The 19,205-nt window shown below is 55.7% G+C and overlaps 1 protein-coding gene across 1 annotated transcript; it reads right to left on the minus strand.

Moving 5' to 3' along the window:
- Positions 1-1,713: 1,713 nt before the first annotated feature.
- Positions 1,714-18,981, minus strand: PRKCG (protein kinase C gamma). The gene is made up of 19 exons (XM_059153613.1): positions 18,875-18,981; positions 18,573-18,780; positions 18,085-18,116; positions 17,031-17,113; positions 13,632-13,743; positions 13,351-13,482; positions 12,058-12,214; positions 11,222-11,356; positions 10,821-10,908; positions 10,524-10,553; positions 8,804-8,956; positions 8,276-8,464; positions 7,439-7,530; positions 7,273-7,335; positions 6,882-7,020; positions 5,828-5,908; positions 4,382-4,489; positions 2,978-3,118; positions 1,714-2,727 (listed from the first exon to the last, which is right to left on the minus strand). The coding sequence occupies exons 2-19, from the start codon at positions 18,740-18,742 to the stop codon at positions 2,539-2,541; spliced, it is 2,094 nt and encodes a 697-aa protein (XP_059009596.1). The 5' UTR covers positions 18,743-18,780; positions 18,875-18,981; the 3' UTR covers positions 1,714-2,538.
- Positions 18,982-19,205: the final 224 nt, after the last annotated feature.

The raw sequence follows: 19,205 nt of genomic DNA on the forward strand, positions 1-19,205 counted from the left end.
CCGGCCCCCTCCCGGCCTCCCACCCCCCACCCCCCGCGCCCGCGGCCTCACTCAGCGGACGGCGCCGAGAGCTGGGACCCGCGGCCGCTCATTGGCTACTGAGGAGGAGGGGAGGGGCGGGGAGGGAGGGGGAGGCTGCAAGGAGGGAGGGAGATGGGCCTTGAGAATGGGGGAGGCAGGGAGGGAAGGAGAATAGAAACAGAGGCAGAGAGCCCGAGAGGGGCAGGGGCACCCTGAGAGGCAGACAGACAGAGCCGAGGATCTAGACTCCCACCGAGACCTCGAGGCTGAGGAATACTGAGACTCGCAGGTCTGGCGACTGGGGGAAACACAGAGGGGGCCTGAAAGAGAGAGAGAGAAGGAGAGGCAGAGATCAGGTCTAAGACCCCGCTGTCCTCGGGCTCAGAGCTTCTGGGGCTCTGGAAGTGGACAGATCAGAGAGAGACAGAGAGACAGAGAGACAGGGAGACGCTCACAGGCCCTGGGCTGAGAGATGCTGAGACCCAGACACCTTGAGCTAGGGAAAGAGACAGACAGAGAGAGAGACAGAGGGAGAGAGAGACCCTGAGAAGGAGAGAGCAGGGGCAATCCTGGGGCTCCCCTGATAAGGACTGGGGCTCTGGGCAGGCCTGGGGCGGAGCCTGGGCTCTGGGCAGCTGGAGGAGGCGGGAGGGGGCGTCCCGGGCCGGGGTCCCCAGAGCAGCAGGCGGGCGCAGAGCGGAGCCGGGTCCTGCAGCCGCCGCGGAGCCGGGAGCCGGGCCAGCCCCCCCCCCCCCCGCCGTGATGTCAGCGGGGCCACTCTTAAAGGGGCAGGCCGCCCGCCGAGGGTCGGAGCGGGGGCTGGGGGCGGCGGGCAGAGCACGGGGGTTACTGCTACGGTGCTGGGGGATCCAAGGGGAGCCCCAGCACCCAGCTGGGCTGAGTCCCGGAAACCCAAGAGCCTGCAGAGACGAAGAGATGCCGGGGCTCCCCGAGGGAGCCTGCGAAGCTTTGGGGCTCAGTCCCCTCCAAACATACAGACACAGACACACCATTCAACTGGCCTGCCCGGGTCCGGGACTACATTTTCCATCAGCCCTAGCGGTGAGGGGCCGCACTTGGGGAGGAAGGGTCCGCTGCGGTGTCTGCTGGGAACTGTAGTCTGTTGGGACTGTTTTGTGCGCGCACACCCCCCACCCCCACCCCTGCAACTGGGTCAAGGCAAAGAGGCCCGTCTTCTGGCTCGCGGGCTGACTCTTAAGTTCGCGGGCTCTGCTCGTCTGGTTTCTCTCTCGTGGAGTCTCCAGGTCTCTCAATAGGAGGCCAGACTTTCATCTCCCCTCTCAGGACTGCGCCCACCCCTGCCCCAGTCACTGGGTCTCAGTGTGGGTCTGGGAGCTTGTGTATGGCTCTGGGTGAGTAGGTGCATGCCTGTGTCTCTGGGCCGGGGGTCTCTCCCTGACATTCCCCGTGTTCTGTGTGTCCATCTCTACCTCCTTGTGCACGTGCCCACTTGGGTCCTCACGGCGGCACTCACGCCTCCCCCCACGCCTGGCCTCTGCTCTTTCTCTCTGGCGCTGTGGCTACCTTCTCCCCACTTTCTGGGTCTCTGTGCTTTCCCTCGCTCTCTGCTGCCCAGCCCCCCAGCCTCTGTGTGTGTGTTTCCGTGTACAGTCACCGGCCCACCTCCACACCCCCTTCATTCTGCGCGCTTAGAAGAAAACATCCAAACACTTCAGCATCAGCAACCCAAATTTATTCTCCGGCAGCTGTGGCCGGGTGGGAAAGCCAAAGAGAAGAGTGGGCGCGGGGAGGAGGAGAGAGTCCCAGAGAGTGGCAGGCACGGGGTGGGGCGGAGGGAGAGCAGGAGGGAGGAGGGGTTCCGAGCAGGACTGGAGCCATGCACCTGGCAGGCGAGCAGTGATGGGTTTAGGATGGGGGCGTCTAGAACAAAAGCTGATTGAGAACAGCTGGGGTAAGAATCTTTAACACATCCCAGGAATCCCTAGAGTGTAGAAGAGGAGTACTGGAATATGGGGGCACAGCCTCCCACTTACTCCAGAATGAGCTGAGGGAGTTTGGAGGTGGGGAGTTATTCTGGAATCCAAGTCTGGAACAGCCCACCCCTTGAGACTATTTCCCAGAAAGGAAAATAAATAAATAAATAAATAAATAAATAAATAAGAAAGAAAAAGAAAGGAAGAAGGAGAAGAAGAGGAAAGAAAAAGAAAAACGAGAGGTACAGATTCTACCGAAATGGAGTCTAGAACCCCGTGGAACTGGGAGAGTGGTGGCCATTCTGGAACCTGGTGGAGCAGAATCCCGAACACTTAGGTGCGGGAGAATCCAGGGCTCAGCACAGCAGAATCTAGACCGCGGTGCGGCTCTAGAGGCTGTACGGAGGTTAGAATGACAGGAGCGCTGGGGAGGGGCGCCTGGCCCCTGCAGGGCAGAGGCGAGAATGCTGGGGAGCAGATCTAGAGTGGGAAGGGGGTGAACAGGGGGCTAAGGCCGGCCTGGGGAGGGAGCGGTGGGGACACCTAGTGGCAGCAGGAGATATTACATGACTGGCACAGGCGGTGGGCTGACGGGGCTGCGGGCGTCGGGGTGCACAAAATCCGGGTTCACGTAGGTGAAGCCTTGGAAGTCGGCCTGGTCGATGCTGGCCAAAACTAGGCGGTCCGGCGGGGTCAGTGCGGGTGCCGCCCGCGTGAAGAATTTGTCGAAGTTCTCGCCGCTGCGTCCACACTGGGGGGGAGCACAGGGAGGGAAAGATGAAATTCTCTCTGCTCCTTGGGTGTCCCTCCGGGTCCCCTCCGTCCATCTCCTGCCTCCCTTGGAACCTCTGCACATCCTTCACTGCCTCTGCATGTCCCGTGAGGGCGTCTCCACAGAGGGACCCCCACCCCACCTCCACATATAGGAACTGGAGCTCTTGGGTACCACCCCACCCCCCTCCAACCCGAAGGACGAAGAATATTCCCGCAAGGTGGCTGACCGGACGGGGTCTGAAGGGAGGAGCGATCTCCAGCCGTTCCAGGCGCTCCCAGTCCATCCAGCGGAAAAAACCATGGGCACGGATGGCGGGCTCCCCGTCCGGCCCTGAGCCCAGGCGTTTCGCTGGGTGCTTAGTTAGGAACTGTGGGAAACACAGAGACAGACAGACAGACAGAGTCCCAGACAGGGAGGCACAGAGAACGAGCAAGAGAGAAAGATAAAAACAGAAGAACAGAGACACAGCATAGAGACCCAGAGAGAGGAGAGCAAGGAGGAACAGAGTGGGGGAGGTGGGGGGGAAAAGGAATTGGGGAGAATAAATGAGAATGAGATGGATGAACTCCAAACCCAGAGACCCCGGGACAGACAGACAAAGAGGAAAATCATGGCATCAAGGTACGAGGGGCAAGAAACCCAGAAAGAGGAAGGGCACAGCAAAGAATCCCAGAAAGAGAAGTTGGAGAGAAAGAGAGAAGGAGAGGAAAAGGGAGAGATGAAGGGAGGGAGAGGGAGAGAGAGAGCGGTTGGAGACCCAGAGTAAAGGGGGAATAGAGAGCCCAAGATGGGGAGATAAAGACCCAGGGGACCGGCAGAGACCCAGAGAAGGTGGGAGATAAGACGCAGAAAGAGAGGATGGAGATTCAGCAGACAAACCCCCAGAGAGAGAGGAAAAGACACAATATGAAGGCGGAGACTCAGAAAGAGAGGAGGAGAGTTCCAGAAAGAAGACAGAAATTCAGAGCATGTGTGTATAGGAGTTGGGGGCAAGAGGGAAATAGACACCCAGAGAGAGGCACAAAGATGTGAGAGGTCGATGGAGATCCCCAGGGACACAGAGAAAAGGTGGAGACACAGAAAGCCCCATCGAATGTAGATGGAGGCAGAGGTAGGAGACAGAAGCCAGAGAGTGACAGTCAGAAAGAATGGAGACAGGAGCGGGAAGCAGAAGGGTGCTAATGCTTGTTGAAAAGCTGCCACAGGCTAGGCTCTTTCTCCTGCACTAACTCCATAACCCCAGGAGAGGAGTCAGACTCCCGGAGTTTGGGTGGCTGGCCCAAGATCCCACAGGAAGAGAAGTGGCAAGAGTTAGGTTCACCTGACCCACCCGGTTCTGGAGAAGAAGGCCCTGGCCTTCCAACACTGCCCACAGTGAGCTGGGGAGTGGGTGCTGCAGAGGGGAGGAGGCTAGAGGCCATCCTTGGACTGGAGGTGACAGCAGGGCAGTCCCTCAGTGTTCTAACGACATCTCTGTATGATACAAACTTTTCCAGCAGATGGAAGGGCAGTAACTTCAGGGGTGGGAGCCTTTTTCTAATGAGCACAGAGCCACTGTATGGGAAGCCCAGGATGGTGGTGGTGGGGCACAGGGGTTGTCTGGAGACTCTGGGGGTCAGGGGGCTCTCACCCCCTTGCAGATCGCCACGGCTTCTCGGGAAAGTGACTTGGGGTAAGTGACAGTTTGTTCCATGATGGCCTGAAACAGCTCTTCCTCATCCTCCCCATCAAAAGGGGGCTGAGAAAATAGAGGCATAGAGTCAGAGACTTGACAAACTGGTCTCCCCCAACTTCCATACCCTCATCACCCAGCATGAACTGAACACCCCCCTCCAACATTCTAGGGAAAAACTGGACCAAGCGACCAAAGATTTCTCTCTTTTGTCTCAGACTCTCTGCCTTCCTATCTCAGATGTACCAGCTCTCTGCACCTCCTTGCTGTTCTGTCTCTCTCTGCTATGCAAATCAGCAGGGCATTAATTAGACAATATGTCACTTAAATAGAAGAGAGACCAAAAATGCAGGTAAAAAAACTGTAAAAGCATTATCTGGTTTGAATGAGTTGCTTCCAGTCTTCTGGGATTAGGAAAAGCAAAACCAAGGGAAGGATTCTTTTCTTTTCTTTCTTTCTTTCCTTCTTTTTCTTTCTTTTTTTGTTTTTAAGAGCCTGCAGGAGCAGGGGAGGGGAGGAGTAAGGAGCAGGGAGAGAGAGAGAGAGAAACCCAAGCAGGCTCCATGCCCAGCATGGAGCCCAACACAGGACTTGATCTCAGGACCCTGAGATCATGATCTGAGCTGAAATCAAGTCAGATGCTTAACCAAATGAGCCACCCAGATGCCTCCCAAGGCAAGGATTCTTCATGTGGGGTCTAGGAAGTCTGTTTATACAACTGAGGGGGTCCATGAGCTTGAACAGGGAAAAAAGTACATCCTTATTTTTTAAAAATCTCTAACTGAAATTTAGCATTCCTGTATAAATGTAGGCAAAAACCACAGTGGCAGTACTTGTGACTTCATCACCAATAGAAATCACAGATATTTTCTTAGCACATTAGATTTGCAGATTTCTCAAAATGTTAGTCATCTCAGCTTCAAGATTACTGGTAGACCTTCACGGTTATTTCCCGTCACTGTGAGATAATACTATTTAGTTCATTAACAGGAAATCACATACGTGTCCACATCCCAGTGCTTAATATTTACTTAACTGTATACTTTTAAATTAAATTTATTTAGCTGGCTGAACTGTTAAATTAAAATTTTTGTTTTATAGCCATTTCAATGCGATTGGTTTCCCTTGTAATCCTATTATTTTATTTCATGTATTTAAACACTTTGTTCTGAGAAGGAGTCCTTGGCGCCAAGACAGTTTTAAGAACCTCTGGTCTGTGAGAAAATAATGCTTCAGGACCAAGGACAGCACTATCCAGGCAGGACTTTCCCCCTGCGCAGCACCCCTCCTCAGTCCACAGACATCCCTTCCTAACCTGCTCCTTTGAGATAAAGGCCCTGTGACAGGGGGCATCCCACGTGGTGCTGCCTTTAGCCAAGCCAGCCTCCCCCTGGCTTCGCTTACCTGTCCTGCCAGCATCTCATACAGCAGAACCCCAAAGGACCACCAATCCACAGACTTCCCATAGGGCTGGTAGGCAATGATCTGGTGAGGAAGGGTGGGAGGCAAGGAATCCTGGCCTAAGACCCCTTCTGGCCTCGCCCCCTGGGAACCCTACCCACGTTAAGCGTTTTCAACACAAACTCTTCCCGCTCAGAACACTTAGGCCAGAGCTCCATCTTTTTGCAAAATTCAGATACAAAATTTACGTACGTAGAACATTCCTTTGGTCCCCAAAATAAAGACCATCTAAGGACCAAGTCAAAAGTTCCAACCAGCTAGAATATTTAGGTAACCAGACCTTCTCCTTAAGGAGAGGGTAAATGAGGGCTAAATTTCAGAGACGAGAGAGTTTTAAATCTGATGCACTTACAATTCATCTAGGAGGCTGTTCCTAGCCCTAAGACTTCCAGCCTCAATAGGTCAGTCAGAAATATGTGTGTGTTTTTCAAAATCTCCACAGGTTCTGAAACCATCAACACTGATTACCTGGGCATTAGCGCTGAATCACCCTAAGAGATTAAGAATGGCACCACCAACACCACTTCCTCCCTCAACTGAGAAAAGTCAGGACCCTTTGTCTCCTTATACATGGTCAGATCACTAGCTTCAGTCCCTTAAACAAAGTCAGAGTATACTCCCCCGATGTGAAATATTCAGAGGACAGCTCAGGACTCTGGGGGGATGCCCCCCCCCCACTCAGAGTACACTGGAAGTTGTCTCCACCCTCTAGAATAGTCTAGAATAGTCCTGCTCTCTGAGAATTCTTAGGAGCCAAGTGGGTCCCCCTCTGTTAGCACACTCACCTGCCTGGCCACCCACATTGCCAGCTCAGAGACCCAGCTCTAACTACTGGGAATGCGGGGCACACAGGCCCCTCTGCGTTGCCTGCTGCTAGACCTACCCAAGACTCAGGTAAAGACCCCAGGGTCAGGACCCCCACATTCTGAATGTTAAACAACCAGCCACCCCCAGCTGGCAAACTTGGAGGGCAACAAGAGCAGCAGAGGGAGATTACCTCAGGGGCTATGTAGTCTGGGGTCCCGCAGAAGGTGCGGGTCGTGGACCCCGGGAAGACATTCTCCTTACACATGCCAAAGTCAGTGATTTTGATGTGTCCTTCGGCATCCAGCATGACGTTGTCTAGTTTCAGGTCCCTGGGGGTGGGAGGCAGGACGGAGAGGAGTTGAGGGAAGGGTGGAGTCCCAGCAGCTGGGGGGGCAAGCGTTTGTGTGTTTTCTTTTAAAGTAAGTTCTTCACCCAAGGCGGGACTTGAACTCACGACCGACCGCGAGATCACCCATCGCTCGCTCTACCCACTGGGCAGCCAGGTGCCCCTGGAGCCGCCCGTTGGATCCCTTACCCTCTTAGAGACCTGCTGGCCTCCAGTGAAAGGCCAGACCGCTCACCGGTAGATGATGCCCTGATTGTGAAGGAAGAAGAGGCCGATGGCGATTTCCGCTGCGTAGAACCTGGAGAAGGGGCCAGGGAGCCAGAGGTCAAAGGCTGGGGCCCTCTTCCCCCCACCCCTCCTCGTCTCTTGGCCAAGACTCAGATCACTAGCTTCAGACTCACGCGGCATGGGGCTCCTTAAATTTGCCCAGCTGCTGAATGTGGTACATCAAGTCGCCCCCGGTGACATACTCCATCACGAAATACAGGCGATCCTGGGGCGGGCGGGGGGCGGGGGTGTGGCTCAGAGGAGGGGACACGCGGAGCAGAGGGTAGGACAGGTCCATTTCCGCCCACTCCAGACAAACTTGCATCAGAAACCCAGAGCGGCTGGGCCGTCCGAGGACTCAAGCCTGCCCCTCAGAATCTCCACCTGCCCCTCCACCTGCCTCTCCGAACTGGCCCCGCCCTCTGAGAATGGAGACCGAGGCCTGCCATTCCCCGGAAATCCCAGGGGCGCCACCGCCTCTCCGTGCACCTCCTCGTGCAAACGTGACCCCGGCCATCTGTTAGGGACGGTGTTTCGGGCCCCGCTTGCAATGCACGATAACGTTTCTCGAGATCCAAGAAGCTGGCTACATCTATCCAGAGCTTTCTTAAGGAGTCACGGCCTCTCCAACTCGGGTGATTCTCACTCCCTGCCACACACCACGAACTGGAGGGCGCGCCCCATGTCTGACGAGACCTTCCCTCAGAATCCGAGAGGGACGACCTCGTTCCGAGCAGCCAGCTGCTGGCAGCCGCTCGGAAGCCATTCTCCTCCGGCACTCCCTCTACTCCAAACTCCTCGGCTCAGACCACACCCACCCAAGACCCCCTGGGTGCAGGCCAGGCCCACCAGACCCCCAGCCCTCTGGCCACGCCCAGTCAGAGTGTGGAAGGTTCTTGGCTTCGCGGTAGTCTCAGAATCCCGGAGCGGAAGTCTGATCCTAGCTAGCCTCTGCACCCCTCCTTTCTTACCGGGGTCTGGAAGGTGGAGTGCAGCTGGGTGAGAAAGTGGGGCCGCCCCCCCGGGCCTCGGCCTCCCAGGGCCAGCACTCGCTTCTCCACAAGGGTGCAGTCCACATCGTCGTCCTGGACAATCACGTCTTTCTTCAGGATCTTGATGGCATAGAGCTCATCAGAGCCCCTACGCTCAGCCAGCATCACCTAGAGACAGAGGTCCAAAAGGCCCAGTCCATCTTGGAAAGGAACCCAGAGATGCAGATTCCTGCCCCTCCCCTTCAGGGACACAGAGAAAGGGAATCCCCGGTCCTTCCTCTCTCTCTCTCTCTCTCTCTCTCTCTCAGGGGACCGGGTACCCTGGTTTTGCTGAGCACTCCTTCCTGAAAGCATCCCAGTCTTTATGCCCAACCTCTCAGGGACACTCAGGGGTCCCATCAAGCCCTCTTTGGCGACTCAGTTGCCTAGTGTCCCTCCCCAAAGACCAGGAATCTGATGTCCCCCCAGACATCCTCCCCTTTCCCCCCAGAACCCCAGGAGTCCAACCTTCCCAAAACTGCCTTTTCCTAGAACCATGAGGAAGCTGAAGTCGGATATGTGGAGACGTCCGGGGCTTGTTCCAAAGAAACAGCGCTTGGAGTCGGTGGGACTGGGGGATGGGGAAGGGATGGGAGAGGAAGAGGGACCCATCCGCACGCGCTGTGAGAAAGGGGAGAGATCGGGAAGTAGTCAGACTCCAGATGGGGAAAAAAAGATGCCCCTGAGAGAGACAGCATCCAAGAATGGAAGGGATGGGGAGAGACAGAAAAAGAAAGTTGTCTCTGCCCCACCCCCCACCTCTTGGCATAAGACCTTGCACCGATTTTCCACAGCCTGGAGGTCTGATCATTAAAATAACACTTAGACACATTACTATATGCCATTAGATAAGCTGCTAGCACCCCCTATTTTATTTTTTATTTTTTAAGTACTCTCTAAACCTATTGTGGGGTTCAAACTCACAATCTCAAGATCAAGAGTCTCACACTCCACTGACAGAGCCCACCAGGTGCCCCTACCCCACCCCCACTTTGAGAAGAGGAAACTGGCACAGAGATATCAAATAACTTGCCCAACATCACATAGATTAAAAAGCAGAGCCAGAATTCAAAATCCATGAAAGCCAGAGACTGTCTCCCTCCTTCTTGTGTCTTCAGCATTGCCCAGCACAGAGGGCGCTGAATGGATGAAAGGCTTCCAGGATGTGCGTGTGCATTTCCTATTGTGCAACCTTGAGAGCACACCCAGAGTCTAAACACCTTTTCCACCACTGCTTCCAGCTCTTCCCACCTGAGTCTCCACAGAGCCTCCTCCCTGCTTCCCCTTCCACCCCTTTCTATTCTCCACACAGAACCTTGTCCTGTTCAAATGGAAACCACCTCCTGCCACCTTTGATGCTCCCACCCTCCCACCCCATCTCACCTAGTTTAAAAGCTACAATCCTTCCAGCGAATGACAAGTCACTCCCCTTCCCTCTCTGATTTAATTTCCTACTTTTCCACACCCTGTCCCTCTTCAGCCCCGCTGTCCTCCTTGTTGTACTACTCCCAGCCTGCTTCTACCACAGGGCCTTTGCGCCTGCTCTTTCCTCTGCCTGGAAGGTTTTCCATCCTTCAGCCTGGAAATCTAGTCTCCCCCTCCTGTGCCTGGAAAATCCTACACTTCCTGCTGGATTCACCCCCCCCCCCAGGAAGATGTCTCTGGCTCTCTTAGGCTGTGCTTCCAGTACTCCCCAGGGCCTGAGGCTACTACCTCCATTATCAAACCCATTCCTTCCTGGTGGATGTCTCTCTATGTAACTTTCTCCTACTTTGAAGTTGACACTCCCCAGGGAATGGACTGATTCTACCCTCAGAACAGGTTTTAGCTTCTGTGACACCTCAGGAAATAGGTGTGAGTGAGTGAGAAAAAGAATGGAAGAGAGAAGGCCGCAGTGATAAACAGAAAAACTCAAGGATCGGTCAGGTATAGCCTCCTCAATGCTTCTCCATGGCCTGGGGCACCTCTGAAACATTACATCATCCTGGAATTTAAGTATCTGTCACTGTGGGACTTGGGACTTGCTTAAGGGTCAGGTTCCCCTTTGGGGTGCTAGGTTTAACTCAGCAAGCCCGACACCAGCCCCCAAGTCTGTGCCCAGCCAGATACCAGGGGAGGGAGATGTGGGAAGAAATAAGCAGACCACAGGAATCAAACTGTCTCCATTCCAGGCCTGAGCTCTACTCACCTCATACAGTTCCAGGGGGTAGTTACAGGCCTGGGGGAGAAGAAAGCCAGAGTCAGAGGCCCCAGAGAGGTAGGAGGTTGCGCTAAAACAGAGGGTGGGGACTCCAAAGCCCCAAGCCATGGGAATGGATAGGAACTCTAATTCCCATCATACCCTGGGGCAAGAGTCCCCTAGAAAAGCAGGAGAAGGATCCCCCGGGCCTTCTGGGAATTGTAGTCCCAGGACCCCTGGGCACCCAGCCACTCTGAACTGTGTGTGCGGGGCTGGATCCCCCTGGGGGAAGTGGGGCCTGAGTACCTCAAACTTCTGGAGGAGGCTGCAGTTGTCAGCGTCAGCCACCGGCACATTGTAATATTCGCCCTCCTCCTGGTTCAGTAACTTGTACCTGACACACAGACGGAGACCAGAGCGGGCCAGAGGTGGGGTGGGGGTGGGGGCGGGGTTCAGGGTTGGGGGGGATGCGCCCGAGGGGGAAAAGAGACACAGAAAGAAAGACACAGAGATGGAGAGGGAAAGAGTGAGCTAAGGAGAGAGAGATTGGATGTGGGGAGAGGACGGGGTTTGGGGGGGGGGTGGAGACAGGGGAGGAGGGAAAGAGAAGGGCAGGGAGGAAGGAGGCAGCTGTTGGGAGGAGAGAGATCACACAGAGACCTAGACGCAGAGGCCAAGGCACAGCTGTGACCCTGCCCCGCCCTCACCAGCCGTCCACCGGGGCCTTGAGCAGCTCTGAGACCCCGAAGGACATGGCACCCATGAAGTCGTTGCGGGAAGTCCGGTCCCAGTCCCACACCTCCACGCTGAGCCGGCGCTCCACGTCCCCTGGCTTCAGGTTGCTGCAGGAAGGGTGGGGCAGAGTGAGGTCCAGCTCTCTGCTCCCTGGCTTCCCTATCCTTGGTCCTGGAGGAGGATGCAAGTCCTTCTGGGGTGAGCTGGGGTCTACTCCTGCTCCCTAAACTGTCCTGTCATCTTGGACCCTCCCAAAGGGGGTCTTCCCCAATAGCGGGACCCTGAGTACATCTAGACAGCACTCAGTCTCTCTCCCTTCCTCCCACATTCTTGGCTCCTTCCCATCCCTGCGTCCTGTCCTTTCTCTCCAGATCTCTCTCTTGAGTCTCTGTGGCCTCTCCTTCCTCTGGGTCTCTGTCCTTCTGTCTTTCTGTTAATTGGCTTCTCTTTCTCTTCCTTCCACCCACCCACCACCCCTCTGCTTACACCTCACCCCCCTGCATTCTGTCTGTGTGTCTCTCTGGGTTTGTGTCTCTTCTTTGGAACCCTCCATATCTGTCTCACTCTAAAGTTGTGGGCTTTGATGGATATTAAATGCACAGATCTCTCGCTCTCTCTTGGCTTCTGTAACTCCATCCCTCTCTGTCAGTCACTCCATTCCCTCTCCCACCACTTTTCTCTGCCCTTTTCTTGGGTTCCCTCTATCCTAACACCTCCCACCGTCTGCTCTTTGAGGTCTTGTGGGCCACCAAGACCCTCAGATCCTTCTCTACCAGCCATAACAGCATCCCTTGCACCCGAGGCTCACAACACAAAGGTCTCGTTCCACACAGGGTTTAGTGTGGCTTTCACCGTCCGGGTCTTCTGTTTTGTCAAGTTCCGAGGGTCTGGGATAAGCTTCAGCTTCACATAGGGATCTGACAGACCATTGGGATCCATTGGGATGAGGTTACGGGCCTCGCCAACTGAGAGGAGAAGTGAAGGAGGGTAGACAAAGTTACAGATCTGGGAAGAGGCCCCGAAGTCTCCCCAGTTGGCAATCAAAAATCCAAGCTCTCTGCCTTTCTCACGACCCAGGTGACTTTGGCCTTATCTCTCCAGTATCCAGAACACAGGGTCTAAAGCCCTCTCCTCAGCCAGGGACCCAGAAATCAGACTCAGAGCCCACTCCTCCCTGAGGTCCAGGAATGAGGACCCTGGCCTGGGCATATCACCAATAGTAATCCCAAACCTCCCTCCGAATCAGGTTCTCTCTCCTCCCTCCCTCTCAAGGACCTTGATTTAGAGTGGTCATTAAGAGGCGCTGGAAGGGGGTGCCTGGGTGGCTCTGGCGGTTGGCCATCTGCCTTCAGGTCATGCCTGCAGTTCAAGCCCCCACATCGGGCTCCCTGCTTAGCACGGAGTCTGCTTCTCTCTCTGTGTCCTTCTCCCTGCTTGTGTGCTCTCTTTCTCATTCTCTCTCAAATAAATAATTTTTAAAAATATTTTATTTATTATTTTTTTAAGATTTTATTTATTTATTTGACAGAGAGAAATCACAAGTAGTCGGAGAGGCAGGCAGAGAGAGAGAGGGAAGCAGGCTCCCCGCTGAGCAGAGAGCCCGATGTGGGACTCGATCCCAGGACCCCGAGATCATGACCTGAGCCGAAGGCAGCGGCTTAACCCACTGAGCCACCAGGCGCCCCTAAAATATTTTATTTATTTGTTTGAGAGAGAAGGGGAGGGAGAAGCAGACTCCCTGCAGAGCAGAGAGCTGGATGTAGGCCTCCATCTCAGGACCCTGAGATCATGACCTGAGCGGAAGGCAGACGCCCAACTGACTGAGCCACCCAGGCGCCCTAATAGATAAAATCTTAAACAAACAAACAAAAACGCGCTGAAAGTTTCAAGAGTCAACTTGGAAGAAGCATTTGGAAGGGACTGGAGAGGCCGGGCGGTGCTCAACCTTTGCAGGTGGGGTCAGGAGTGTGGGCGTGACCCGCAGGGGGCGTGGCCCTCCCTGGAGGGTCCCCCCCGCCGCCCCCTCCTCCCCGCTGTGGAACCCTTGGGCCCTTCCTCCTGGGGCAGAAGGGTGGGACCAGACCCAGGAGCCCGGCTTCACCTGTGACGTGGATCTCATCTGCCGTTGGTGCTCGGATCTCTAGCTGCAGCCGCCCACGGCGCTCCGTGTGGTCCACCCCGCACAGAGAGGGCACGCTGCGCACACAGCGCCGGTGCACGTTCATCTCGCAGCCTGCGGGGACAGAACCGGAGGTAGCGCGTCCGGCCACCGCGCAACTCCAGACTCTATCCTCCAGCCCTATCCAGAGAAACCCAGACACTGCGCTCTGAAAGGGGTCCCGGAGCGCCAGGTTCTGGCAGGAGCCCCAAGCATAGACTCACAGGAGCATTTCATGCCCTGGTGCACCAGCCCGTAGAGAAGGGAGCCGCAGTGGTCGCAGAAGGTGGGGCTGCTGTAGCTGTGCAGACGGAACTTGTGCTTGTTTCGGGGGTCCTGGGGGCAGAGAGGAAACATCAGATGGGGCCAGTAGCAGGGGTACCCTAGAAGGGGCTGGGAAGTGGGGGGCCCTAGACGCTGGGAGAGAAGCCCTTTGAACTCTGCCTCCTCTGCCTTGCGCTCCGAGTCTTCATTCACTCTACTGCATTTATGGAGTGCCTGTTGTGTGCCAGGCACTGTTCTTGGTGCTAGGACCAGCTGTGGACAAACAACGAAAAACTCCTGCCCCCATGGAGTTTACTTTCTAGTTGGGGAGACAGAAAATAAACGCTGAATAAGTAAAACAGTGATGGATGGTAGCAGGTGCTGCGGAGGAAAATGAAGCAGGAAAGGGGACTGCCGGGGCCGGGGACTGAAATTTGCAGAGACTGATGAGGGAGGCTTCACTGACAAGGTGGCATGTAGGCAGAGCCTGAAGGAGGTGGGGCTCCTAACGTTCCACAGTCCCTGCGCTCACCCCACCTCCCCAGACATGCTCTCCAAGGATGTGTGGGCCACGATGAACTCCACATGGCTCACTGTCAGCCTCTGTCAAGGTCGGCCCACTGTTGATCTGCCTTCTCTGAGCCCCTTGTGAGATGGACAATATGACCTCTCAGTTAATGAAAGACCAAGTGTAGGGGCGCTGGGCTGGCTCAGTCAATGCAGCATGCGACTCTTGATCTTGAGGGTGTGAGTTCAAGTCCCATATTGGGTGCAGAGATTATTTAGAAAGGAAGGAAGGAAGGAAGGTTGGTTAAGTTGAGTGTAAAGTGCATAGCAGGGCCTGGCATACTCAAAGTGCTCGGTACTGCCGTTTGGGCTGCTGTGGTTACTAACGATGATTTCATTGCCATGTCCACAGAGCCCTAGGTTTAAATAAGAGCTGGGCCATTTACCAGCTGTGTGATTTGGGGCAAGATAGTGCCCAGATTAGAGCCTCAGAGTCCTCTTCTGCCCAGTGGAAATCAACAGTCCGTATCTTAAAGCAGTGCCCAATGTCCGGAGTTCAATTAAGCATGAATTTAGGGCACCGACAAAGCATTCCTTCCCTGCCCCTGACAATGTCTGAGTGTTCAGTAGTTTGGTATCTGCCTTTTCCTAGGCATGCATCGTGAGCTAGGGTGAAAATTCAGGATATTCTTGGGCTTTTATTTATTTTTGCAGTTTAGCGGGGATCCTATTTTGAGTGACACTTGGGGGGGTAGAGTGTGATGATCTCTTTCAATGCTCAGGGCCTCTAAAGATCTTCCGCTGACCCTAACTCAGAGGGTGCCTGCTGCTCTAAGCTCTACTATGTCAGGTCTCAGCAGGAAGCCGGACTTGCAAGCTCCACTGCTCCATGGAGGTAAGCTGTTCTCATTCTCAAGAAATCACAACCAAAAAGGAGACAGAGCTGCAGCTCTAAGTACACAGACCTGTGTCTGCACTGGACTCTGCCCCCTCCCCAGCTCTGTGCCCCGCCCCTGGACACCGCCCCCTTGCAGAGTCTCAGCCTTTCTTCCTGTAAAATGGGGCCACGAGGCCTCCCTGAAAGGGGCCGGATGGAAATCATGCTCGCCAAGCCCTTCCCAATTCTTTAGCCCTTGATCCATGTGACAGCCAACAAGATCCAAAGGAAAATAATAAAAGAGTGAAGTAGAGGAAGACATCCTTCCTCTGTTTCTTCATCAGTGACAGCAACAGTTGTACAAGGATAATAACCCATATGAACCCAGGTATCATCCCAAGCATTTGACTCATTTAGTCCTCAAAACCATGGTCATCATCCCCATTGTGCAGACGAGAACAAGAGGTACAGAGAAATAAAGCAACTTTTGGAAGGACAGAGAATCTCTATGTGGGGGAACTGGGAGTCAAGCCCAGGGCTTCGGCTCAGATGGGGACAGGAACAACACCTCACCTCCTGCTTTATGCGGGACTCAGTCTTGGACCACCTGAAAGACACCTGCTGAGTGTGTGCAGTGAGCCCTGGACAATTCAGAAGTCACGTGGGGGGTGCAGGCAGGCAGGTGAGGCGGCCAATCAGTGACATATATGGCGGCTAGTAGACAGTGGTGCACAATGTATGTGCTATGACATCACATCCTCTACATAAACTTCAACTTTCGTCACCTAACCAGCTGGCAAAATGTTCCATGGACTTCTGGAGAGCTCTCTGTCCCTTTTTCTCTCTCTCTGTCTCAGCTTCTCATTCTGTCCCTTTCTTCATCTGCTAATCATAAAGAGGGCTCGAACCCTACGTCAAACCCTGGGCTAGGCCCTCAAGCCTCCTGGCTTCGTTGGACTATCAAAACAAGCGGGGGTAGGTGGGGGATTTTGCTGTCCCAGCCCATAGCCACTAACCACATGTGGCTATTTAAATTTCCATCAGTTCAAATTAAATGGAATTTAGATTTCCCTTGCTCAGTCCTGGTAGCCCCTCCCAAGGGCGCCTCCAGCTAGCTGGGTGTGGCTGGCGGCTGCCATACTGGACAGAGGGGAAATGGAGGCTCAGAGAGAGGAGCCCGAAGACCAGACAGAAAGTGAAGGAGGGATTGGGAATGGGCCACAGCATCGGCTGTTCTTGGAAGCCCACCTGACATCCCCCGGATGGGAAGCAGACGGAGAGAGAGACAGAGGTGGTGTGGATCTGTGTGTGCACATGAGGGAATCTGTATGTGCACCTGTGTGTGCTCCTGGGGGGTTTGTGCGTGTGCGTGCACTGCAGGGTCTCCTTGGGCCTCCCTCTTGGCATCTCAGAAACCATTCTTGGTATCTGCCATCTTCTACTTTAGCGGGTCTCTCTGGGCGTCTGCAGCTCTGCTTCTCTGAGTTTCTTGTCTCTGTCTGTCTCTCTCAGTCCCTGTGGCTCCCCATTTCCTCCCTCCTGGGTTGCTGTCTCTGTTCCATTCCTCTTTCTCTGTCTCACTCTCTCTGGGTCTCTTTTTCTGCGTTTCTGAGATTCTCTGTCTTACTTCCGTGCCTGCATCAATGGTCGTCTCTCTCTCTGTCCCTCCACTCTCTGTTTTTTTAAATCTCTTGACCCCTGAATGACAGCCCACCCCCTCCAATGCTCATCTTCAGTCCCCTTCCCACTGTTTCTTCTCTGTCCCCCACCTGTGTCCCCAGCCTGTCTCAGCCCCCTCTCATTTCCCCTTTTCCAGGCCAAGGGCAGGGAATCTGGGCCAGACTAGCTCCCCCTATCTCTCCAGCCCCCCTCCCCTCCCAGCCTTAAAAATAGCAGGAGAAATTGGGACGGACGCCGAGGGGGTGAGGGCGGGGGCGCGGCCCAAGGAGGAAGAATCAGGTGTCCGGGCACTCACATCCGTCTGGGGGCCCTTCCCAGCGCCTGGACACTCGAAGGTCACAAATTCGTGGCATCGTCGATGAACCACAAAGCTGCAGACTGAAGGTGAGAATCATAGAGACACAGAGCCAGAGAGAGAGAGCCCAATGGACAGAAAATCAGAAAGAGAGAGACTCCAACAGAAGGAAAACCACAGAGAGGGGGACCCCAAAGTCCAGAGAGTTTAATAGAAAATCAAAGGAGAGATCCCAACATGGAGTGGGGGAGGGAAACCAGGAGATAGAAATTCAGGGGTTGAACCCAAAGACAGAAACAGAGACATAGAGCATCACAGAGCAGAGAGACCCCAGTGCCTACACACAGCCAGAGGGAGACACAGAGACAGACTGAGAAAGAGCGAGACCCAGGGACACAGAGAGAAAACAGGATCTTATCGACAGACGAGCCCACTGAGGTGAGGCAAGAAAGCAAGGAAAGAGGCAGGCTGCGGAGAGCAAACAGCAATGTCCTCCGACAGCACAGAGAGAGCAGCGACTTGGGCAGAAGTGAGTCTGGGGGCCGCGGGAGGCCTCCCCCTCCCTGAGTCACTCTGTTCTCAGCAGTAGCAGCTGGTGCTTCAGGACTCGCCCCCCTCTCCCGCCCCGCATAACTGTCAGCCCCGCCCGGCCCCCACCCGCCCATTGGTGACCCCACCCGGCCTGCCCCTGCCTAGGACTGTTGGTGTTGTCATGGCGACAATAGCTTGGGGGGGGGGGGCTCTGACTCCGCATCTCCAGCCCCCCCTTCAGCTCCCCTTTTCCAAATCTCCCTGTTGCCATGGCAACAGATTCTCCAAATATCTGTCCCCACCTGGAGCCGGCCGAGGGAGGGGCCCCCAGCACCACCTCCGCGGTGGCCCCACCATCAGAGCTCCCTCCCCACAGCAGGCTGTGTCTCTGCCACACCCCCCGCCCCGGGCTCCCCCGCGCCTCTCTGGGGACCAAAGAACACGTGTGTCAAGCCTCCTGGGCTGTGGGGCCCTAGCCTCTACCCTCCTGAGGGTCCCAGGAGTCCAGGTCCCCAGGTCTTACCTTGACATTGCAGGCCCTGTTTTCCAATCCCCCTGAAAGATCAAGGATCCGAGGTCAGTGCTGAAAAGGGAAGCGGGCCTCCCACCTCTGCCAGCTTTACTGCGCCTTCCTCCCTCCACGAGCAGGACCCCAGCTGCCTCTTGTTCTAGAGCCCAGAAATTCTGGCCCTCATCCTTTCTTCTCTCAGTCCCAGGAGTCCAAGCCCCCAGCCTCCTCCTCCCTCAGACCCTGGAGTCCAGGTCCCCAGTCCCCTCCTCCCTCAGACCCTGGAGTCCAGGTCCCCAGCCCCCTCCTCCTTCAGACCCAGGAGTCCAAGACCCCAGACCCTCCTCCCTCAGACTCAGGGGTCCAGTCCCCAGCCCCTTCCTATCCTCGGACCAGAAGCCAGGACCAGCAGCTCTTTCCTTCTCCATCCCTCAGGGGCTGGGGTGACATGAGTCTCCATCCCTCCTTCCATCTTCCCTCAAGCCCCCAGCCCCTTCCCTCACCAGATGAAGTCGGTGCAGTGGCTGCAGAAGGTTGGCTGCTTGAAGAAGCGGGCGGTGAACTTGTGGCTCTTGACTTCGTGGACCACCTTCTGCCTCAGAGCCCCCTTTCTGCAAAACAGGGGCCGGGGTCCCCCCTCTGAATCGCCTCCGCCGGGGCCCAGGCCTGCCATGGCCCCAGGAACGTAGCAGGGACCAGGATCCTGCCTTTCTGGGGAAACAGGTGGAAAGGCGAGGAGCCGGAGAGTCGGGAGAGCACTGAGCCACGGGGAGATTGCGAGGAGGAAAGGAGAGGGGCGAGGCACCTCCAGGCGCGGAGCGCAGGGCAGGGAGCGGCACCCCGGGGCGCGCCGGCTCCGCCAGGGGGAGCGGGCGGGCAGGGCGGAGAGCGGAGGGCAGGGGCGCCGAGGAGCCGGAGGCAAGGGCGGCGGCGGCGGCGGGAGCTCCGGCTCAGGCACCTGCTGAAATGTGGGAGCCCCGGCTGGGGGGAGGCGTTGCCATGACGACCGAGGGGCGGGGTTTCAGCTTAAAGGCGTCCCCCCCTCCCTGAGACTCGGGACAAACGCCCTGCCCCCGACACACACGTGCGCACACCCACTCTGGGGGCTGGCTGGAGGGAGGGGGCATCCTCTGAGC

Source organism: Mustela lutreola, chromosome 16, assembly GCF_030435805.1.
Source record: "Mustela lutreola isolate mMusLut2 chromosome 16, mMusLut2.pri, whole genome shotgun sequence".
Classification (NCBI taxonomy): Eukaryota; Metazoa; Chordata; class Mammalia; order Carnivora; family Mustelidae; genus Mustela; species Mustela lutreola.